Consider the following 25260-nt stretch of genomic DNA (forward strand, 5'->3'; position numbering starts at 1 on the left):
TTCAGGCGACGATGTGGCAGTGCAGCTTGATGGAACTAAAAGTTGGTTCCTTTGTTGTGGAGTGACATAGACACTGTCCCTTCTGCTTTCAGGTACTCCCCTTCCAGAATCCACATTTGGATTCCTCCAGACACTCTTTCTTCGTCCAGCACCGGCACTTTCCTGAAGTCCTCCATTGGGTTCGACTGCGGTTTCCGAAGCCACTTCACACCTATGCAGCCGGCTCCCTTGGGATAGGTAACTTGGGTACCACGGTATCCACGGGTGGGGTGGTTCTCCAACCTTCTGTCTTCCATGGGGTTATCTTCATGGTCCACTGGGAAGGGTCCCTGGTCTTTAAAATTCCAACCACGACTTGCATATAGACTTGAATGGAGCACACGGACGTGTTCACACACTGCACACGCTCTCTGTGGGGTCCCTATCTACTTACCTTGCGTTCTTCTGTGGGTCCTCAGCAATTCTACATTATCTCAACATTGTCATAACTTGAGTCGTGGTTCTTATACCCCTTTCTTAGTATATGGTTTGGTCCCCCCCAGGGCCCACTGTGTATTAGTGCTATCTATTTTGATTTCTTTGCTAAATTATTGTGTGCTGTGTGTCTTATCTCCGTGTAGGAGATACTGTAACGTACTAGATAGAATTATATAATAAATACATATTTTTATAAATACTGGATGTGGTTCCTTTTCATTTAATCTACAATATAAGATTGCATTCTGGTAATACAAGATGCTTTACACTCCTTTAAGACTAAGCCTGAAGGCTACTCTCCACAGCTACCACTTAGATAGCTTTCTAAGGTTGTCTGAGGCTTCTTAAATCACCATAAGGGTTGTCTGGACGGGTGCAAGGTGCCAACTTACATTAGTGGACATCATATACCAGGCCAGCTTCTCACAGTGGTGTTGACATATGATTGGTTGTCTACTCATAAAAAGGAATATAATTCAGAAACACTGGCAAATGTGGGCTCTAACCCTCTTCAGAGACCATGTTTTGCCTTCCGGCAGTTAGCTGATTTGAAGGATAAGCTAGTCCATACTGGGTAATGCGTCTCAACCAGGAAACCTGATAAGCATTTGGTTCCAGTGAGAAGGCATTTCCCTTGTGAAGGATGCAATGTTTGTAAACTTACCAAGCAAACTAAATAAGTAACTCTACGTGACAGCAACATTTGGTATCAGAAATAAATGACTAATTGTACCTCCTCATTTGTTATTTACAGTTTGAAATGCTCATGCACCCTCGTCTATATCGGTCTGACCATGAGGACTGTCACAAGGAAGGTCAAGGTGCGAATGCAGGAACATATCGGCACCTTCACCCCCACCCACACATCACCAAATTGGCTCAACAGTTCAGAGATATAGAACATGGACCAATGGATTTTGAAAGGACAATTCTAGAAAAATTAGACCAGGGCATAGCGGAGTGGAGCAGCTCAGGCAAAAAGAGAGGCTTGTTAGATTGTTTCTGAAAATACTGATAAATATGGTCTGCATTACCTTATTGAGTGGCATAGGACCAGACAGCAATTAGGGGACCATTTAATACATTGGGAGTACAGCTATTGTTAGATTTTACAGGGGCTCCTGGTTTGTTAATGGGATTTTTTTTTTACTATTGAGGGCATAATTTATTAAGGTGCGGCCCATTGTCCCTTCACCCCTCTCTTTTTTTTTTTACCTCAATCTACATTCCTGTTTCACTTTCTGCCTTAGGACTATTACTATTATTTGTTTTTAACTGGTTTCAGTTTAGAAGGATTTGCTCTGGGGGCTGGTTTCCCTGCACGTCATAATAGGGACCGACTAAAATCTAATACAACATTTGAATGTGGATGATCACTATATACAATTTGATGTAACCATTTTAAGGCATCGCGTGTTCCCCTCTTCTTATAACTATGATGACAGTTTGCCATAATGGTGCCCGATAATTACGAAGTTCTTCATTCCAAGATGACGCCCTGCGGGAGCTGCCTGTGCAGAATCTGGGGATGCAGCAAGCATGTCGTTTTCATTTAAGAAGTGTCGTTCCCGGGCAGCAGCAGGGATTCATCTTTACAGTGAAGTCGCCGGCATCGCAGGTAAGATGCGTGGGAAGAGGGAGGTATTCTGAATAGCAATTTATTGATCAGTCCAAACAGAATTGCCACATTACTTCGGTGAATAGGTATCTCTTTGGGACTTTCTGGACCATTTCCCTTTGTTTATTCCTTACTTTTTAATTTGAAAATGATTTTCTGCTTTTAAATAAAACTATGCGTCATTGTGATAAGAAGCATTGTTAGAAATTGGGTTTCTGGTTGGCAGAGATATGCACCCTGTTCAAGCAGGAACCACAATCCTAGTCACAGTAAGTCAGATACACACCCTAAATTAACCTGAGCTCACACTCTGGTAGCTTGGCACAGAGCAGTCAGGTTTATCTAAAGAGGCAATGTGTAAAGTATTTGTGCATCACACACACACACACACAGTAACACAATGAAAACTCCACAAAACGGCTCCACAGAGGGTTAGAAAAATTGAGAATACTTTCATAAATATATTAAGACCAAAATGACAAAAATCCAATGAGTAGAAGTCAATAAAGAATAAAAAGAGTTTTAGGGTTTTTAAACAATAAGCGCCTATGGGGAATATCTGGTCTCGCTCGACCGGGACAAAGGCAAGAGTTCAGGCCGTCCACAATCGAGCACAAGCTGGCAACAGGACCTATGTAGGGCCCTCTGAGCATAGTACCTAAATTCTTGTCACAGCAAAAGATGTGTTGATGATCCCCACACAGTATGGGTGTTGCGAAGGGTTTCTCTACTCAGAAGCGGTGATGCATCAGGTCCATTGAGTGAAGCACCGGTTCCGAGTGCAGCAGTTCCGAATGCGACGCACTGGGTTAGTCGACGCTGGAGAGGCGATGTGTCTATCTTCTCCATGCAGTGGCGACAATGCGTTGAATCCAACCCGGTGGTTCCCCATGCCATGCGGTGGTTCAGAGTGCAATTCACCAATTTTACTCCTACAGCAGGGTTGATGTGCCGGTTCTGCTCCAAGCAGACTGGAGATGCATTGATTTCTTTGCTGCAAGTATCTGGGTCCACTTCCATTGCTAACCAGGCACAGGAGCAGGGGTATAGACTTTGATATCCCTTAGTCTCAAGCAAAAGGAGACAATACAACAAGTCCTTGGAGATCACTTCAATTGCAAGGCAAAGTCCAGCTCTCCTCAGCAGGCTCAGAGAGCAGCAGGCAGCATGGCAGCACAACAGAAAAGCAAGCATTCCAGGTCAGTAGTCCAGCAGAATGTAAGTCATTGATGCAGCACAGCTGTTCTTCTGAAAGAGTCTAGTTGTAGATCCCGAAGTGTCTGATTTGGTGGGGTCAAAGACCCAGTACTTATACCCAGCTGTGCCTTTGAAGTGGTGGTGACTTCAAAGAAGGGTCTATGAAGTGCACAAAGGCCCTTTCCTCCCAGCCCTGACTCCATATTATCAGTAGGCTGTAATCAGCCCTTTGTGTGGGGATAGGGAATTGCCTCTTCAGGTGTAAGTGTCAGCCACTTCATCCCTTCCTGCCTATGAAGAGCCATTAGAATGCAGATGAGCACTCAGACACACCTAAACTTCCTGCTTTTGTGGCTGTATATAGGGAATGCACAAAGTGTAACTGTCACGCAACCCAGATATGTATTGGAGACAGGCTGCAGGCACACTGAGCTGCCAGAGCAGAGAAATGTCCACTTTCTAAAAGTAGCATTTCTAGGATGGTATTGTTAAATCCAACTTTATCAGTAAAGAGGATTTATCATTACCATTCCAAAGATATGAAACATGCCCCTCTACTCTTTTCTCATCTGGAATTAAAGCGTAAAAGTGTATTAAGGGATTCCCAATGTTAACCTATTAGAGGAGTAGGCCTCATGGTAGTTAAAAACTAATTTAGGTGTATTCCAATACCAGAACATGCATACCTTTTACTTACAGAGCACCCTGCCCTATGGGCTACCTAGGGCCTACCTTAGGGGTGACTTTGGTGTAACAAAAGAGAAGCTGAAGGCTTGGCAAAAGTTTTTTAATGCCAAGCCGAAGTGGCAGTAAAACTGCACCCACAGGCTCTGCAGCGGCAGGCGTGTGACATGTTTAAAGGGCTACTTGTGCGAGTAGCACAATCAGTGCTACAGGCCTAGTAGCATATCATTTACAGGCTCTGGGTATAAGGTATACACCTTTACAAGGTACTAACAAGTAAATTAAATATGCCTATTGTGTATACACCAATGCTACCATGTTTAGGGGAGAAGCATGTGCACTTTACCACTGGTTAGCAGAGTCCTAAGGCCAACAAAAAGAATCAGCAAGAAGAGGAGGTAAGCAAGTAAAAAGTTTGAGGGTAGACCACCCTAAGGATGACAAGTCTAACAAGTGTGTTGGGAACATAGCAAAGAATGAGTTTCCCTCTTATGCCCGTTTTTGCAACAGGATATTAACTCCACATAATGTGCCCTGGTAGAAAACAGTTTTGGAATAGCATTTCATAGGTGCCTTGGTTAAGTGAGGTCCTCATTTATCATGTGAAATGAGATGCTGGGTATCTGTGCACTCTGTGATGACTGTTGTGTGCTGCCTGAAAATTGAGCTAACCAACAAGTTTGAGGTGGATAATCGGTCCTCCTAACATGCTTCTAATGACAAAAAACGTTTCTTTTTTAATGCAATGTGTTGCAGGTGGCAGCAATATATAAATGCAAACCTTTTCCCTCTTCTATCCCTCTGCTGTCCTTCTCAATCCAAATAACTGACTAGTATCCACCACTCAAATTATTTTCATATTTCAATATACTAATCAGCACTAATCCTTTATGAGTTCTGGAGTAGCGTGCTACTCGCCAAAAAAGCACTTCAACACCCCATCAGGGGTAACAAGCGCTATATAAATGCAAACCTTTTCCCTCTGCTATCCTTCTGAAACCTTCTGAATCCAAATAACCTATCCACCACTCAAATGACTTTCATATTTCACTACACTTATTCAACACTAATCCTTTATGGATTCCGGAGTAGCGTGCTACTCGCCGAAAAAGCGCTTTGATATAGCTGAGAAAGTATGCACCTACTTTGACATCAGGTTTTTTGGGTCATAACGCCCTCAATCTTTTTCGAACCAGATGGTTAGACATGTTAGGCCCCATACAGTGAAGTTCTATGGCTGAAGGGTGTGGCAAACTGGGGTCTTTTGTATTATTGTACTCCCTTGGCCAGACCTATTGGCTTTGCAACGCTTGCAGATGTTTAGTGATCAATTCTCAAAGGCATGTGAGAGTACATAATAGACGAGTATAGAAATACTATTAGTATTCCAACATGCGAGTACGCCTCAAAGGGCTTTGCTGTTGTGGAGAAGTGTGGCTCAATGGTTAGAGTGGCAGACCCTGAAGTAGGGGTGGGCGGAATTTGCGTAATTGCGCTACGCAAATCTCCGCGAAACGGTAAAAAATCTCCGCGAACACGCAGAAATTCCGCGAACACGCGGAATTGCTTGTTCGCGATGCTTTTTTCCTGTTCGCAATTGCTGTTTGCGTGCTCGAGGAGAAATATCTCGCGAACATGCATTTTGAGAACGCGAACAAGCAAAAATTTCGCGAAATCGCGGAAAGCAGACTTTTAAACAATTTCGCGTTCTCCGCGGAACGCGAAATTACGCAAATTCCGCAAATTCCGCGAGCGGAACGGGATTTGCCGCCCAGGCCTACCCTGAAGCAGAGTTCTGGTCCGGGACCAGAGTTCAATCCCCCGCCTTGGCGGGTCTTGGATTCAATTTCCTCGGACCTGATAATTCTCGCCTCGGTGCCTATTCTAATCATGGGTCCCACGCTGCAACTCTGGGCAATAGCTTGCTTAATCTCCACAACGGCCCCAGCAGCGCTGGGATGCCTGGCTTCACCATGGGGGTGTCCAGGAGTGGACATTTCACAGGGAAAGGCCAGGAAGGGTTCCTCAGCGGAATGAGTAAAAAGTGCCAGGATGGGGTGGCAGTGCGCTATACAAGTAGGTTTCATGAGTATGATAGTAGGTACCGTAAGTGATTTAAACACAAATTAATGGAGTCAAAGGTGCAGATGGCAGAATGAAAAACAAAACATTAAAAATAGGAGAGGCACCAAGTCATAGCGTCTCTGACTAATACTGTTTTGCTAGTTGTGTGCAGCATACACTTTATTGATCAGATTTCTAAAAAGCAACATGCCCTTACTCCGCGTGGGTAAAGTAAAATAAAGTAAATAAATAAAGTTAAAAAAGTAAAATAATAAACTGTGCGCAAACAAGGAAAGATGCTTGTAATGGTAGTGTGCTGAAATGTTTTAGCATCTCTTTGGTTCCTCCTATACTCTTTTGGCTATGTTTAGAACTCTGCTGCCACATCAGAGCAAACAGAGCGCCTATCTCTAAACCAGAGCAAGTGTATCAGCAAGTTCAAAAGTACAATATTTGTTCTAGGATGCCCCTCAATGAGGCACGCAGTCGCACACTGCACGAGGCGTATTAAGGGCCCCACCGGAGTTCTGAGATCCCCGTGAACACCGCAGATCTGACCTGGTTCACCTTGAAGCTCTGGCTGCTAGAAGCATTCAAATATCCAGGTGAAACTCTGTGGCAATATGAGAAATTAACTACTGGCGAAAAAGGGCTGGAAAATACTGATTTCCAATTCATTCTTAATTTTTAAGGGAACCCTCAGGGTCCCACTTGTACTCCCTCAGTAACTTCAAACCTTAGAGTTACCAGTACAACTGTTATCGATAACTCCAGTGGGGAGGAGTTATCAATAGGATTACCGGGACACTCAAGCAAGTTCTGAAGCAACTTACTCGCCATCCTAAGTGGTATAGATGTCCTGCAGTCACACTTTACCTGTGATGAAAGTAAGCCTGCCTCATTACTGAAATGACTCTTTAAACCTTGGCAGGCATTACCCTTTTTTGTTTGAATTGTAATCAATAGTGTAACATAGTTTGAATAGGATCTACTCTGCTGACAGCTGCTATTGTTATCTCTCCTGAAAGAGAGCTGGACAGGCCCCAGCATGCCTGGCTGATGTGTCCCTGTGGTCTCTCATTGAACCATGTGTTTGTACTGTCTGAATACAATGGCGCCCAGCATCAAAACATTCCTGTACGATTACCCTGTAAAGACTTAAGAACAAATGCAACATTTGTATTTGTATGCATCTACTTTAGGAATGAACATGTTAATTAACTAAAAATGTCACTTACACAAGTCTTACTGTAACCCCATTTGACAATGCCCCAAACAGAAAAATAACAAATTTCTTAGACAATGTATCTTTATGGAAAACAAAATATGCTTCTCCAGGTACATGTTACTGAATTTCATTTCATGAGGGGTGATAAAGTGAAGATAATTTACACTATACATTAAATGCATGAAAGAGATTGTCAGCGACATAGCGCAATAATAAAGCAGGATTTTGCAGGTTAAGATCATAAATTTGTCGATTGAGTGGAGGTCTAATCTTTATTTTCTGAAATTTTACTTACTTTAAATCCTTATGCTTCTTTACATTTCCCGTTCTTTGGGGTTCCCTCCTTACTAGGAGGTGCTTACATTTCACCTTTGCTAGTAGAAAGTGTTAGTGCGCAATAAGAGGATTTGAGGCCCCATTTACAAGTTTTTGATGTAAGGCAGCGCAGTAAGGGCCTCACTGCGACTTTGGCGGCCGTGAGACTGCCGTCACATTCTGGCGGTCCGACCACACACATACCTGGTGATCCGACCGCTGGATCAAGATGTGAGCGCCGAGACCACCGTCAGGCCACCGCATGACATGGTGCATGGCAACAGTGAGTCCGATGTGCAAGATGCCCTGCATTTTGGAGGCATTTGCTTCGGGCTCTGCGTTAAAAGGAAAGGGCAGGAATGCATTGTATTTATGATATACAGCGCATTCCTGCCCTTTTCCACTGCGCTGGCGCTGTTTTGGCGGCCTTGCTCCAACACAGGCACCCTTGCACCATGGGGCGTTGTAGGAATGGTTGTCTTTATGCAGGAAGGGACTCCTTCCTGCACAAAAACAATCAATGTAGGTGTTTTCCTCCTTCCATGTGTGCTGCCTAATGCAGCACACAATGAAAGAGGAAAAAACAAGGGGAAATAAAGTTATTTCTCCTCCTTATGCCTCCCCTGGGGAGGTGTATGCTTTTAACGCATTCCCAGGTTTCTAAGTCCTTATAAATCTGGGAATGCGGCAAAATTCATGGGTGTTGCGTGGGAACACCCACTGCCGTGCCCATGAAACCCCTTTCTGATGCAGTATAAGGCAACACAGTGACGTGCTCTGCTTTGCATTACTTCCTAACTACGAAGCCATGAAAAGCCAAACAAAGTGGTGTTGTGTGGCCTCGTTGATGTGGGTCTGCACTCTGCATCAAAAAAAGTGATGCATCGGCAGCGCAATGGGCTTGTAAATAAGCCTGTTAATTTTTAACGATTGTGGGGAAGCCTTTTACAAGCACATATGTCTTAGGCCATTGATCAACAGGTTATGGAGGCATGAAACTAAAAAAGGTGATGGGAACTCCTCGACATACATATACAATGAAATCAACAGTGCATTTAACAAGTGCGAAATGTCAAGTGGAATTGCCAGTAGCGAGTGATACAAGCAATGCCAATGCTATAGGTCTCGCTGGTATTTTGAGGTCACACAATATTTTTTGTGAAAAAGCCTGGCACTGTAAAACTGAGATGTAACATAGTCCCGCATACATATCAAAGCAAGTAAAATACTCCTCTGGAAGAAGCCAAAGTCCACTCTATGGGGCTTATTTATGAGAGGCTTACGCCACCGGAGTGTCACATTATTTTGAAGCTCTGGCGGTGCATGGATCCCGCCAGACATCCCCTTGCAGGTGGTTGCAGTCACTCACTGCACCCACCTGCAAGGGGATCTCTCTCACCTCTATAAAGTGCAGTCGGGATGCCACCAACACAGTGAAACATGGAGCAGCTTTAAAGCAGCTGCTCCGAATTTCATTTAAATGCGCTGCCTTCAGGACTGCATGGTAATACGGTACACCTTTTCTGTTTGCGGATGGCGCACCTATTTAAAGATGCACCATTGCGCAAACAGGGATAGTGTACCATATATATATATATATATATAATACAGCCCCTGCTATCTTAAAATGTAATCAGTTTTATTTGCGGAAAATTATTAACACAGATCACACCATGTTTTGATAATGAGTTTGAGCTTTTTTAAACCATAACCCACAAAGGATATCCCTAGTAATATTTCCTCTAAATTTCGCTTTTGCGGTCATAATGTCAAAAGATTTTAGATACTATTGCAATCTTGCTTTATCAGGATACACAGACCCTTAATTTGAGGGCACAAAGGTGGAGCCTGTGCCAAGAATTCTCAGATCTTTCACAGATCCAAATTAACCATGGCATGCTAATCAGCTGCCATAAATCATTAGCTCCCCGTTAATGAAAGTATTATGAACAAGAAAGTACTGCTGATGCAGCAATATCTCTTAGTCCCTCATTATGATATTGAGCGGACAATCACCGACAAGCTGTCAGTGGCGGTCCGTTCGACATCCAGGGCAAAGGTCCAGCGGTCGGAGAGCAGAGGGTGGGGGGAAGACCATCGCCTCTGACAGGATCCAGGATCCTGTCAGGGTGGCGGTAGGAATCCTATCGCAACAATGGGGACAGTGCCTGGACAGGCACTGCTGTAGGGATTGGGATGTCCCTTTCCAATTGCCTTTTCATGGCAGTACCAACACCATGGAAAGGCAGATGGACACTGACTTTCCCAAGCAGGTCGCCTGTCCTCCATGGACCACTGGAATATGGCCTTGAGGGCACATGTAGTGCCCCCATGTATACTCATGCACCGTGTGCCCGGCACCACATGGTGCCTGGCACACGGTGCATGAATGTGCAGAAAGTGCTCAAGAACACTGCGTCTTGTGCTGTGTCCCTTTTCCAGGGCCACAGCACAAGTAGCAGTAATATTGAGAACATTCCAACAGCCGGGCTGGCACTCCTATCATAATACGGTGGGTGGGACCACCGACTCCTTGCAAGCCATAATAAGCCCCTTAGTCTTGTATCCATAATTTTAGTGAGTTCAGATGCAGGGTTGTGAACCCCTTTGTTTATGAGGCATCAGATCAAGTAAAATATGCCTTAATGCATAAGTAATGGATGGAGGGTAAGATCACCTTCTTTCATTTCATATTCTATGATCAATATTTTAAGTGCAAAGATCATCTTTCTTCAACAGGACTAATCCACATCCAAACTGCTGTGAGACACAGCTGATCTTCTATAATTACAAAAGCAAATATGGAGTTTTTAGGGCTGGCAACTGATTAAGTCAATCATTTCAAAACACTGGACAACTGACTGAGTTGTGGTTCCACAAAAGATGTGATAAGACGTATATTTGTTCTGTTGTACAAGAGCTAAAGAGATTGAGTTTGTGGTTTTCATGTGTTGTCCCTATGTTTGATTCAACATGCTACCAAGCAAAATATGTGAAACAGGTATCCTTGAATCCAGAAACTAATCAAATCACCTGCTTTCCTGCTCTGGATTTTCTCAAGCTAGAAAGCTGTTGATCTATAGGACTACCTACATTACAAGTCACTACACCGGTAAATATATTAAAAGTCTTCCTACGTATGAAGATACATTTGGCAACACATTCATTATTGAGAGGTCCAAAGGCTTCTGATCGTCTCATATGAGATCTCACAGACAATATACAATTTCACTTACCACAGCAAGACTTCTTCCCACACATTTTAGAAAGAGAAAGGTATCTGCCAAGACATCTTCCCAAAGGAACTCTCCCAGTCGCTGTCTCAGTTCTCGTAGCCTCATATCAGGCGATGCCCTAAAACACCAGATTTAATTATTCAACTTGGAATACCATACCATAAATTGTAACCGGCTTTATACCGGCAATACATGCTGTATTTAAAGTAATTGCTTTGCTTTTAATTCCTATCTGCAGGCGCATGTGCCTCTATATACCTACAGATGGACAGGGAATCCTAAGTCTCAGGTCATGGAGTACATATGTCTCACATCTAGAGGATGATGTGCCTGCAGTGAGGTGGTTCTCCATGTGACAGCAGGGGAGTGCGGAAGAAGGTAGTCTTGTCCCGTGAAGGAATGCATTGTTGGGGATTAGATCTTCGTGAATCAGAAGAGAAGTAGCAAATGGTTTGTTCCCACATTGAGGAGTCATGTCTGCAGGGAGGTGTTTTGTATGTATGCACTAGGGCAGAGGAGTGGGTTAGTTTCCTAACAAAGAAACATGAGCAAAAAAATATCTTTCACCTTAGTGTGCAGTGCTTAGGATAGGACACCAGGGGGCAAATTTACAAGTCCCTTGCGCCACAGGTTCATCACTTTTTGTGTCGTACAGGTGACGCATGCTACTGCTCCATATTTACAAGGACAGGAAAAGCCACCCTGCATGACTTTTCCTGTCCTTGTAAATATGGCCCCTTTACATGCAGCACTTTGCGTGAAAGGGGCGTTCCATGGGTGTTGCTGAGGGTGCTCCCATGCAGCACCCATGGAACCAGACACATTACCAGATTTACCAGGAATCGTAATTCTGGAAATGCGTGTGAATGCTACGCCTCCCCAGGGGAGGCGTAGGGAGGCGCAACGAGGAGAAATGTATTAATTTCTTCTCGTTTTCTTTTCCTCCTTCTTTGAGTGCTGCATTCTGCAGCACACATAGATAGAGGAAATCACCTCTAATGATTTTTTATGTATAGGAAGGGTTTCCTTCCTGCACATAAAGAATCATTAAAACAATGCAGTTTTTCTATTTGTGCTAATGCAGCACACATAGAAGTTGAAAAACGGCATTTCATATTGTTTTTATGCAGGAAGGGAACCCTTCCTGAACAAAAACAATCTCCCCACAACGCAGGCATCCTTGCACCATGGTGCAAGGGTGCCTGCGCCGGCACTTGGCAGCAGTTTGTGCTCCAGAGATGCGACATATTGTTGTAAATATGTCACATCCATGTGATTTGAAAGTGACTCTTGCGTTCCGCACTGAGTCACTTTCTTGTAAATGTGCCCCATGTTGTTTAGAGTTAATGTAAAGAGTACTGTGGGCCTGAATGCAGTGAGAGCTAAGCATTTGATTCCTAGAGTCTCCTAGATACTTATTATTTGGTTCCTAATGGGTGGCACTTTTATGAGTTTGATAAATTCTTTGCAAACTGTCGCAAAGCTAACTTACTCTTGGAAGATATTTGCACATGTATGTTTACTCTTGCACTTTCAGTAACTTTACTACTTTGGACTATTCACTAATTTCTGGAGTAAAGGTACTCAAAAGTATTGACTTGCACATTTCCACCCACAGAAACAGCTGTGGGGCCAAATTCATGAGTCTAAGTCACTACAGTCAAAAAGGACCAGCAGTAAGTCCAGCAACACACACGGCACACACTCCCACAGAAAAAAATGGGGACAGGGACATAACATAGAACCCCAACAGAAACAAAGTAAAATTAAAATAATGTAATTAGATTTATTTTAAATGTGTATATATATATTCAAAATTGAATGTTAAATAAAATATATTTATTTTAATCACAAAAACATTAATGATAACATATTTTAATATCATTTTATTAAAATAAAAAATGAAATTGATTACAATTTATCCTATAAAAACTTTTTGTAATTTTAAATACATTATAAAAAATACAAACATTTCACTTTAGTTCTTTTTAACGAAATCATTAAAAATATATTTCATTTAATATATTTATATTAACTAAACACTTAATTCAAAATTTATGTAATAGTGCTGCAGAATTTTTGACATTTAAAATAAATCAATAAAATGAGTTTATATTGGAATTTAATGTAATTTGTTTTTACTATTTGTTCAAGTTTGATCAACTTTTATAATTCCTCCTATACTTTACCACAGGGAGATCTCTGCAACAGTGATAGATCTCTGCTATGGACAAATTTAGGCAGAAGTAAAAAAGTGAGCAGACTATGGGAAGAAGCAAGTTCAGGACACAATTATAGGAAGGGGCAATCAAGAGGTTCCGTGCTTTCCATCATTGGAAGTCTACGTTAATTTGACAGGTCGTGGTTGGAGATTATTAGTGACTATATCTTTGAGTCCTGTATCTCCAAATATTTGAGGTTCTGTGCAACCCATTTCAATTTATAGGTCTCTATCGCTGCCATAATGGTGTAATGGCAAACGGGAAGTGATTTACACATCAACCAATTGATCTTGTACCCCAAAAATAATGAGAACATCTCTATTAGGGCCACAAGAGATGGTAGAGCAGCTTTGGATTTAGCCAGGGTGAGCATGGTATTGTCAGCATAGAGTAGTGCTTTTATTTCCTATGCTGATGTATGACTCCATGCAATGGATTGTGTTTTCCTAATGTGAGCACTAGCAGTTTATGGGCACGTTGAAATAGTAGGGGTGACAGGAGGCAGCCCTGCCTAGTAGTTCCTTTCAGTATCGGAAATGGTACCGACAAAAATCAGATACATGTTACTTGTGCTGAGGGGTTCTTGGAGAGCTATCTAACCTTTGAGATGAAATTGTCTCCTATAGTTCTAAACATTTAACCCTACTCCAAAGGATCAAAGGCTTTCTCAGTATCGAGGAAGGTGGCTTTATTTGGATCTGGAGAGTTCTTAGGTGCAGAAGAGTTCTGAGGTGCTGTCTGGAATGCCGCAAATAACCAACAGAAGGTGTGAAATCCGTGGAGAGAAGAATAGTTAACCAATAAATGCTATGAGGAAGTGCATGAGATCCTACAGGTAGTCGGGACACCGCCTAACAGGAGGTGAGAGTCCATCAGCCCACCCTTACTGGCGGAGCATCGTCATTTGGAACTCTAAGGAATCACGGTCTGAGCCCACAATCGCGGGTCACAAGAGGCTCTGCTAGGTGAACAGGCCAGTGATTCCCGAAAGAAAACACTCCTGCCAGGGTTTATACCCAAGACCTGGGGACTCAAGGAATGTGCAGTGCTCATGTGTAATGTGAGATTAAAAATGAATACTTGGTCAAAAAATATGTTTATTGGGAATTAACCAAGTTTCATATCTAAAAGAGCCTATAGTCTTTTAAAAAAAATAGACTAATTCCTGGCTCAATCATGGTGTGGTCGACATGTTTCAGCCGAAGTGGTCAATTGACCCGGCTTTCTTCAGGACCAAAAAAATAAAATAATCTAAGATGCTACTGCTCAAAAAACAAGTGATTTGTGAAAAGCAAAAAACATGCAATCAAAATGTGACCGTTAGATAAGATAGTGGCAATAGCCACCCTACCAGACACACAGTCTCGTGTTTGAGCGCAAGAACAATGTCTCCTTTCCTAAAAAGAGAGTCCAAACAGGTCAGACATTAGGAATGGACACCATGCACAAGAAAACAGCATTACTGGTCACTATTAGGCAAAGCTGATTCTGCACTGTCATTACTTTTAAAAAACTCAAATGATGTTATCAACACAACAATATGTGAATTAAAATGAAAACTCACCCAGCCTTATGTGGGAGAACTGCCTCACCTCACGATGTATTGGTCCTTTGACTGCAACCGAGGGGAGGGCTTTGTAGCTTTCTAGAGTTGAGGGCTTACACCTCATATGCCTTGGTTTCTTAAACTAGCCATGCCTTGGTTTTTCCAAACCAGCCAGACTGCCTACCTATTTGGGAACAATGGAGAAATACACTACCATTTCAAACTCCATCGAAAATAATGAATTGCAACTCTGTCTTTAGTCTTGTTTTACCAGATCAGGGCAGGGTTTGCAAACACATCTCTCCTACCTGCATTGACGCTTTTCATGGGTTCTCTTGAGGTCTTTGACTCTTTAGTTTTTGAGGTTTTTGACAAAGTGTTTAAAGGTATATGTGCTGAGTATGAAGCGGACAGGTATCCATATGCAACTTGTCTGTTTTCTCTCCACATTTAAACAGAGCGGTGCCTCCTTCTCCGAGCAGTCAGCCGGGTGAGGTGAGGCAGTTCTCCCACATAAGGCTGGGTGAGTTTTCATTTTAATTCACATATTGTTGTGTTGATAACATCATTTGAGTTTTTTAAAAGTAATGGCAGTGCAGAATTAGCTTTGCCTAATAGTGACCAGTAATGCTGTTTTCTTGTGCATGGTGTCCATTCCTGATGTCTGACCTGTTTGGACTCTCTTTTTAGGAAAGGAGACATTGTTCTTGCGCTCAAACACGAGACTGTATGTCTGGTAGGGTGGCTATTGCCACTATCTTATCGAACGGTCACATTTTGATTGCATGTTTTTTGCTTTTCACAAATCACTTGTTTTTTGAGCAGTAGCATCTTAGATTATTTTTTTTTTTTGGTCCTGAAGAAAGCCGGGTCAATTGACCACTTCGGCTGAAACAGGTCGACCACACCATGATTGAGCCAGGAATTAGTCTATTTTATTGAAAAGACTATAGGCTCTTTTAGATATGAAACTTGGTTAATTCCCAATAAACATATTTTTTGACCAAGTATTCATTTTTAATCTCACATTACACATGAGCACTGCACATTCCTTGAGTCCCCAGGTCTTGGTATAAACCCTGGCAGGAGTGTTTTCTTTCGGGAATCACTGGCCTGTGCACCTAGCAGAGCCTCTTGTGACCCGCGATTGTGGGCTCAGACCGTGATTCCTTAGAGTTCCAAATGACGATGCTCCGCCAGTAAGGGTGGGCTGATGGACTCTCACCTCCTGTTAGGCGGTGTCCCGACTACCTGTAGGATCTCATGCACTTCCTCATAGCATTTATTGGTTAACTATTCTTCTCTCCACGGACTTCACACCTTCTGTTGGTTATTTGCAGTATTCTGATGGGATTGGAGGTGTTCTAGTCCTTAAACTAAGTATCCCTTTCTGACCCCTTTATAAAGTGAGTTTTTTTGGTGATTAGAGCAGCTACGGCTGCGGGTCTTGTTCAGAGTCTAGGAGTCTCTAGTAGTCTTAACCCGCTCCCCATTGTCTCTGACTTCGAGTACCCCCTCCCATGATGGCTGACTTTGCAGGTTTAGCTTTTGATGATGAAACCTTGAGTAACATTTTGTCGGATAACCCTAGCATCCTCGACTCCCTACCAGAAATGACGGGGAATCCCAAGGATGACTGGGCGACTCTACTCAACCTTAGAAAAACACAATCATGCACAGCAGTCCATGGCTTAGTCATGGCTGAATACTTACGAGGAAAATGTGCCCCTACGGGTTTGATTGTTACCAACGCACCGAGACTGTTTCTTACAGATAAACAGTTCATACGGGATTGGTCACTTATCGCCTGGCGGTGTACCCGTGACTGGTTAATTCTCATTATCAGCACAGCGAAACGCCAGGCTGATGCCATTCTCGTTGAAATTCAAACTCTAGAAGGGCAAATTAAAACAACGATTACATCAGCCCTTTTTAAAAAACAAATGGATGAGACCAATAAAAGTAATAAAGAATATAGAGACAACATCTTGATCAATAAAATTGATAAATTCAAGAAAGACCTGGCCCGTTTCTCTTGGGAGAAAATCTATCCATACACGAGTGACACCTATGTGGCCCCATTATTTAATAACAAAGGGAGACGCTATGGGTCCAACTATTCATCGTCTGGGTCCGAAATCGGATCTGATGATTCTGACTCTTTTACAACAGGAGCCCCCCGATGGAGAGGGAGAGGACAGTCCCGTAGGTACAACAGAAGGCGTGGTAATCAAAATTTCTATCCCAACCAAGGCCAATGGTGGCCACCGGCTCCATGGGGCTACCAACCACCTCCTTTTCCACCACACATGCAAACCTATCCACCACAACAGCAATTTTACCCCAATCAGTCTTTTTTAGAGCAGGGTCAGGGCCGCACCAGAGGCAAACGGAGAGGCACTTCTACGGTCCACTGGCAACCAGACCAGACGTTCCCGAACACTCGGAGCAGGAGGGGCAACCAACAACCATCAACCAATTCGACCAGCGAGTGAATGACCTGGTGGTCAATCTCAGCTCTAAAATCCTCACGACAGACGAACAGAGTGTCCTCAACAGAGGTTTGGGCTTTGTGCCCACATATTCAGGCGATCCTTTCGCTTTAAGATGTGAACTCGAAAAATTCTTCAGGAAAATTCGGCTTCACTTCTTTTTCAAAAACAAAGAGCAGGTCGATAATGTCCCCTCTATGGATGACATTAACAGTCTGAACACTGGACTACGCCCTAAAAGTAATTTCACTTCTCTGCCCCACCAGGTCCCTTCACAAGTTTCCACCTTTGAGAAGGCAGTTACCTATGACTTGATGTCACTATGTGACACACGGCCCACGAATTATTGTAATTTCTCTAAAAAGGATAAAATTGCTCTTCAGAATCTGATCAAGGATACGTCTGTCATTATTAAGCCGGCAGACAAAGGTGGGGCAACGGTGTTGCAAGATACTGTTGTCTATCGGACCGAATGCCTCAGACAGCTATCAGATGCCAAGTCCTACCGGGTTTTGGAATCAGATCCCACTTCTAGACTCACTTTAGAGATCAAACAGCTAGTTGAGGAAGGGGAGGCAGAGGGATGGATCACGCCACATGAGGCCAGGTTTTTGGTAACTAACAACCCTGTGATGCCCTATTTCTACTGCCTCCCAAAAATCCACAAACAGCAACGACCGCCCCCTGGACGACCCATCATCTCTGGGATCGGCTCACTATTGGAGCCTTTGTCCAAATTTGTGGATGTATTCTTGCGACCCTTGGTCGCCGAGATGCTGACCTATCTCAAAGACACGTCCGATGTCTTGCGGATCTTGCCTGAGATTGAATTTAATACTGACACTGATCTCTTGGCCAGCTTTGACGTGGAGTCACTTTATACGTGCATTCCACAATTAGAGACTCTCGATTCCATCAGAGGATTATTGGAAGCACGTATGTTGGACAGCATGACCCCCGTCACTTTTATTATGGAGTGTGCCAGATTGGCTATGACTGAGAACTTCTTCAGATTTGAGGATCAGATCTTTCTACAGACGTCTGGCACCTCTATGGGCAGTGTTTTTGCGCCCAGCCTCGCCAACCTCTATGTTCATCTATTCGAACAAAATCATGTACTCAACCACAGCAATCCATATCGTCATCATTTTGTGCTGTGGAAGAGATACATAGATGACATTTTGGTGGTATGGCGGGGCACTAGCCAGGAGATCCTTTCTTTTCACTCCTGGCTCAATCAACAGAATGCTTTTTTGAATTTTACCATCAAATTCAACCAACACCGGTTAGCGTTCCTGGACGTTTCCATCTTTGTTCATGAGAATTCATTACACTCTGAACTATACAAGAAACCTATGTCTAAGAACTCTCTCTTGTCTTTTAACAGTCATCATCCTAAGGCCCTCCGGGAAAATCTCCCGGTTGGCCAGTTCCTACGGATCCGCAGGAACTGTTCCACAAGACAGCTTTTTGATAAGCATGCTAGAGAACTAGCTATACAACTACAGTCACGACAGTATCCCAAGCGTCTGGTGCGACGAGCATGGAAACGAGCATCAAACAATAACCGTGACGCTCTACTAGACATCAACACGCCCAGGACCACCAATGAAAGACTCACTTTTGTCACCACTTTCTGTACTTTGTCCAACCGTATACAGAAAACAGTGCGAAAACATTGGCAGATATTAAATATAACGTCTGACAATATCTTGCCTCCTCTTTTCGCATTTAAAAAGGGTCCAAGCTTACGCGACAGCTTAGTCCATACACGGCCTTTGTCGCATCCCACAGGTGGGACCAACACCTTGTGGTCATTACCTCCAGTCCGAGGCCACTTTCCGTGCAGCTCATGTAGTGTTTGTCCTCAGACCATCAAGACCACATCAGTGGACATAGGGACAGGCCGCCCGTGGATATTACATAATCACACGAATTGTAATTCGGAATGTGTGATTTACAGGATCACGTGCCCCTGCGCTTTGCACTATATAGGGTACACCACACGTAAAGTCAAGCTCCGCATTAGCGAGCACAAAAGTACCATTCGCTGTATGAAACAATCTACCTGTCTGACTGATCATTTCCTAGCCAAGAAACACAAGGCCGATGACCTTAGGTGGCTGGTGCTGGAACACCCTTTCATTCCTCAACATATAACAGACATCTCCAAGTTCTTATTCACTAGAGAACAAAATTGGATTTTCAAATTGAAGACAGACACACAAGGCTTAAATGATAACATACCGTGGGCCTCTCTATGAAGCCCTAGGGTCAAACAATCATTTTGCCTACTTTGAGATTTGCTGAGATACAATACTTTTGATAGTTCACTCACTCCTGTCATTTATAGTGAGTAATACGATATCTGACCTTTGTCATTTACATTTGACGTGATAAGGCATTTTCTTTATAGGCATGCTCTAGCGACACATGAGTGTAAATAAATCTACACATATATTTCTTCACTCATCGTGCGTTTTGGCACGTATCAATGACGGAGAGATACTAGATGTTACCTTTACGTAAGTGTATGCCACGTTTATGCCTATGTGTGGCAACGACCATCCTGTGTGTGGTTTTTTTTTGATGACACTGTCTCTTGCTAACACTCCTTTGAAACCCTATGCGTTCTGATATATAGTTCCATAACTAAGAATCAGTAGGGACTTATCAATACGCCACACATGGGTTATGTCTTTGTAAGCTGTCTTTGTAAGCAGGCTTACTTTGCCATCATCATTTCATCATTCTTTCGTTGGGCGCGCTTTAGCGACATATGAGTAGATGAAACATTTTCACTCAATCCCTGTCCCGCTTTTTATAACGCATTTGAAATTTAGAGAGGGACTCAAAACATTGCATTCGGCTCTAAGCTATAGAGTTCTGTATGTCTTTGCCATTGTTTTGAGGCTGATGCTGTGCTTTGTTTTTTCTTATATGTGCACTCGCACTGACGCCTGGTGTTGGATTGCAGTTTTAGTATATTCTTATCCAAATTTCAGTACAGTATCTGTTGCAAAGCGTGAGTCTCTTCAACACGCATGCGCTTTTTAGCGACACTGCTTGTTTGCACCCGCGCCCCGGGGCTTGCACAAATGCGCACGCTCCATGGCATGTATTCCAGTCACGCGCATGCTCTTTTTCATCCAGCGGCTGCCTGACGAATTCTGGCGTACCCGCACCTGATTATAATCGACAAAGATTATCCCAATTGGAGTGGACATAAAAGGAACACTCCCCTTCCTGCCGATACCTCCCAGACAGCTCGTTGGCCAGTCTGAGGTACCGACGGACAGGTAAGGGGAGAGTGAGTCCTGCTAAGGTTCCGTTTGCTCACGATGTTTGTTCACGATGTATTGGTCCTTTGACTGCAACCGAGGGGAGGGCTTTGTAGCTTTCTAGAGTTGAGGGCTTACACCTCATATGCCTTGGTTTCTTAAACTAGCCATGCCTTGGTTTTTCCAAACCAGCCAGACTGCCTACCTATTTGGGAACAATGGAGAAATACACTACCATTTCAAACTCCATCGAAAATAATGAATTGCAACTCTGTCTTTAGTCTTGTTTTACCAGATCAGGGCAGGGTTTGCAAACACATCTCTCCTACCTGCATTGACGCTTTTCATGGGTTCTCTTGAGGTCTTTGACTCTTTAGTTTTTGAGGTTTTTGACAAAGTGTTTAAAGGTATATGTGCTGAGTATGAAGCGGACAAGTATCCATATGCAACTTGTCTGTTTTCTCTCCACATTTAAACAGAGCGGTGCCTCCTTCTCCGAGCAGTCAGCCGGGTGAGGTGAGGCAGTTCTCCCACATAAGGCTGGGTGAGTTTTCATTTTAATTCACATATTGTTGTGTTGATAACATCATTTGAGTTTTTTAAAAGTAATGGCAGTGCAGAATCAGCTTTGCCTAATAGTGACCAGTAATGCTGTTTTCTTGTGCATGGTGTCCATTCCTGATGTCTGACCTGTTTGGACTCTCTTTTTAGGAAAGGAGACATTGTTCTTGCGCTCAAACACGAGACTGTATGTCTGGTAGGGTGGCTATTGCCACTATCTTATCCAACGGTCACATTTTGATTGCATGTTTTTTGCTTTTCACAAATCACTTGTTTTTTGAGCAGTAGCATCTTAGATTTTTTTTTTTTTGGGTCCTGAAGAAAGCCGGGTCAATTGACCACTTCGGCTGAAACATGTCGACCACACCATGATTGAGCCAGGAATTAGTCTATTTTTTTGAAAAGACTATAGGCTCTTTTAGATATGAAACTTGGTTAATTCCCAATAAACATATTTTTTGACCAAGTATTCATTTTTAATCTCACATTACACATGAGCACTGCACATTCCTTGAGTCCCCAGGTCTTGGGTATAAACCCTGGCAGGAGTGTTTTCTTTCGGGAATCACTGGCCTGTGCACCTAGCAGAGCCTCTTGTGACCCGCGATTGAGGGCTCAGACCGTGATTCCTTAGAGTTCCAAATGACGATGCTCCGCCAGTAAGGGTGGGCTGATGGACTCTCACCTCCTGTTAGGCGGTGTCCCGACTACCTGTAGGATCTCATGCACTTCCTCATAGCATTTATTGGTTAACTATTCTTCTCTCCACGGACTTCACACCTTCTGTTGGTTATTTGCAGTATTCTGATGGGATTGGAGGTGTTCTAGTCCTTAAACTAAGTATCCCTTTCTGACCCCTTTATAAAGTGAGTTTTTTGGGTGATTAGAGCAGCTACGGCTGCGGGTCTTGTTCAGTCTCTAGGAGTCTCTAGTAGTCTTATCCCGCTCCCATTGTCTCTGACTTCGAGTACCCCCTCCCATGATGGCTGACTTTGCAGGTTTAGCTTTTGATGATGAAACCTTGAGTAACATTTTGTCGGTTAACCCTAGCATCCTCGACTCCCTACCAGAAATGACGGGGAATCCCAAGGATGACTGGGCGACTCTACTCAACCTTAGAAAAACACAATCACGCACAGCAGTCCATGGCTTAGTCATGGCTGAATACTTACGAGGAAAATGTGCCCCTATGGGTTTGATTGTTACCAACGCACCGAGACTGTTTCTTACAGGTAAACAGTTCATACGGGATTGGTCACTTATCGCCTGGCGGTGTACCCGTGACTGGTTAATTCTCATTATCAGCACAGCGAAACGCCAGGCTGATGCCATTCTCGTTGAAATTCAAACTCTAGAAGGGCAAATTAAAACAACCATTACATCAGCCCTTTTTAAAAAACAAATGGATGAGACCAATAAAAGTAATAAAGAATATAGAGACAACATCTTGATCAATAAAATTGATAAATTCAAGAAAGACCTGTCCCGTTTCTCTTGGGAGAAAATCTATCCATACACGAGTGACACCTATGTGGCCCCATTATTTAATAACAAAGGGAGACGCTATGGGTCCAACTATTCATCGTCTGGGTCCGAAATCGGATCTGATGATTCTGACTCTTTTACAACAGGAGCCCCCCGAGGGAGAGGGAGAGGACAGTCCCGTAGGTACAACAGAAGGCGTGGTAATCAAAATTTCTATCCCAACCAAGGCCAATGGTGGCCACCGGCTCCATGGGGCTACCAACCACCTCCTTTTCCACCACACATGCAAACCTATCAACCACAACAGCAATTTTACCCCAATCAGTCTTTTTTAGAGCAGGGTCAGGGCCGCACCAGAGGCAAACGGAGAGGCACTTCTACGGTCCACTGGCAACCAGACCAGACGTTCCCGAACACTCGGAGCAGGAGGGGCAACCAACAACCATCAACCAATTCGACCAGCGAGTGAATGACCTGGTGGTCAATCTCAGCTCTAAAATCCTCACGACAGACGAACAGAGTGTCCTCAACAGAGGTTTGGGCTTTGTGCCCACATATTCAGGCGATCCTTTCGCTTTAAGATGTGAACTCGAAAAATTCTTCAGGAAAATTCGGCTTCACTTCTTTTTCAAAAACTAAGAGCAGGTCGATAATGTCCCCTCTATGGATGACATTAACAGTCTGAACACTGGACTACGCCCTAAAAGTAATTTCACTCCTCTGCCCCACCAGGTCCCTTCACAAGTTTCCACCTTTGAGAAGGCAGTTACCTATGACTTGATGTCACTATGTAACACACGGCCCACGAATTATTGTAATTTCTCTAAAAAGGATAAAATTGCTCTTCAGAATCTGATCAAGGATACGTCTGTCATTATTAAGCCGGCAGACAAAGGTGGGGCAACGGTGTTGCAAGATACTGTTGTCTATCGGACCGAATGCCTCAGACAGCTATCAGATGCCAAGTCCTACCGGGTTTTGGAATCAGATCCCACTTCTAGACTCACTTTAGAGATCAAACAGCTAGTTGAGGAAGGGGAGGCAGAGGGATGGATCACGCCACATGAGGCCAGGTTTTTGGTAACTAACAACCCTGTGATGCCCTATTTCTACTGCCTCCCAAAAATCCACAAACAGCAACGACCGCCCCCTGGACGACCCATCATCTCTGGGATCGGCTCACTATTGGAGCCTTTGTCCAAATTTGTGGATGTATTCTTGCGACCCTTGGTCGCCGAGATGCTGACCTATCTCAAAGACACGTCCGATGTCTTGCGGATCTTGCCTGAGATTGAATTTAATACTGACACTGTTCTCTAGGCCAGCTTTGACGTGGAGTCACTTTATACGTGCATTCCACAATTAGAGACTCTCGATTCCATCAGAGGATTATTGGAAGCACGTATGTTGGACAGCATGACCCCCGTCACTTTTATTATGGAGTGTGCCAGATTGGCTATGACTGAGAACTTCTTCAGATTTGAGGATCAGATCTTTCTACAGACGTCTGGCACCTCTATGGGCAGTGTTTTTGCGCCCAGCCTCGCCAACCTCTATGTTCATCTATTCGAACAAAATCATGTACTCAACCACAGCAATCCATATCGTCATCATTTGGTGCTGTGGAAGAGATACATAGATGACATTTTGGTGGTATGGCGGGGCACTAGCCAGGAGATCCTTTCTTTTCACTCCTGGCTCAATCAACAGAATGCTTTTTTGAATTTTACCATCGAATTCAACCAACACCGGTTAGCGTTCCTGGACGTTTCCATCTTTGTTCATGAGAATTCATTACACTCTGAACTATACAAGAAACCTATGTCTAAGAACTCTCTCTTGTCTTTTAACAGTCATCATCCTAAGGCCCTCCGGGAAAATCTCCCGGTTGGCCAGTTCCTACGGATCCGCAGGAACTGTTCCACAAGACAGCTTTTTGATAAGCATGCTAGAGAACTAGCTATACAACTACAGTCACGACAGTATCCCAAGCGTCTGGTGCGACGAGCATGGAAACGAGCATCAAACAATAACCGTGACGCTCTACTAGACATCAACACGCCCAGGACCACCAATGAAAGACTCACTTTTGTCACCACTTTCTGTACTTTGTCCAACCGTATACAGAAAACAGTGCGAAAACATTGGCAGATATTAAATATAACGTCTGACAATATCTTGCCTCCTCTTTTCGCATTTAAAAAGGGTCCAAGCTTACGCGACAGCTTAGTCCATACACGGCCTTTGTCGCATCCCACAGGTGGGACCAACACCTTGTGGTCATTACCTCCAGTCCGAGGCCACTTTCCGTGCGGCTCATGTAGTGTTTGTCCTCAGACCATCAAGACCACATCAGTGGACATAGGGACAGGCCGCCCGTGGATATTACATAATCACACGAATTGTAATTCGGAATGTGTGATTTACAGGATCACGTGCCCCTGCGCTTTGCACTATATAGGGTACACCACACGTAAAGTCAAGCTCCGCATTAGCGAGCACAAAAGTACCATTCGCTGTATGAAACAATCTACCTGTCTGACTGATCATTTCCTAGCCAAGAAACACAAGGCCGATGACCTTAGGTGGCTCGTGCTGGAACGCCCTTTCATTCCTCAACATATAACAGACCTCCAAGTTCTTATTCTCTAGAGAACAAAAATGGATTTTCAAATTGAAGACAGACACACAAGGGTTAAATGATAACATACCGTGGGCCTCTCTATGAAGCCCTAGGGTCAAACAATCATTTTGCCTACTTTGAGATTTGCTGAGATACAATACTTTTGATAGTTCACTCACTCCTGTCATTTATAGTGAGTAATACGATATCTGACCTTTGTCATTTACATTT

The 25260-nt window shown here is 43.6% G+C and overlaps 1 protein-coding gene across 1 annotated transcript in view; it reads right to left on the reverse strand.

Annotated features, from left to right (window-relative positions):
- The window catches only part of SPATA1 (spermatogenesis associated 1), a 394319-nt gene that overhangs the window by 242402 nt on the left and 126657 nt on the right, over positions 1-25260 (reverse strand). Inside the window, exon 3 of the mRNA XM_085602111.1 lies at positions 10820-10937. Coding sequence (XP_085458237.1) covers positions 10820-10937 — 118 coding nt within the window. The remainder of the gene's footprint in view (positions 1-10819; positions 10938-25260) is intronic.

Source organism: Triturus cristatus, chromosome 4_2 (genome assembly GCF_964204655.1).
Source record: "Triturus cristatus chromosome 4_2, aTriCri1.1, whole genome shotgun sequence".
Taxonomy (NCBI): Eukaryota; Metazoa; Chordata; class Amphibia; order Caudata; family Salamandridae; genus Triturus; species Triturus cristatus.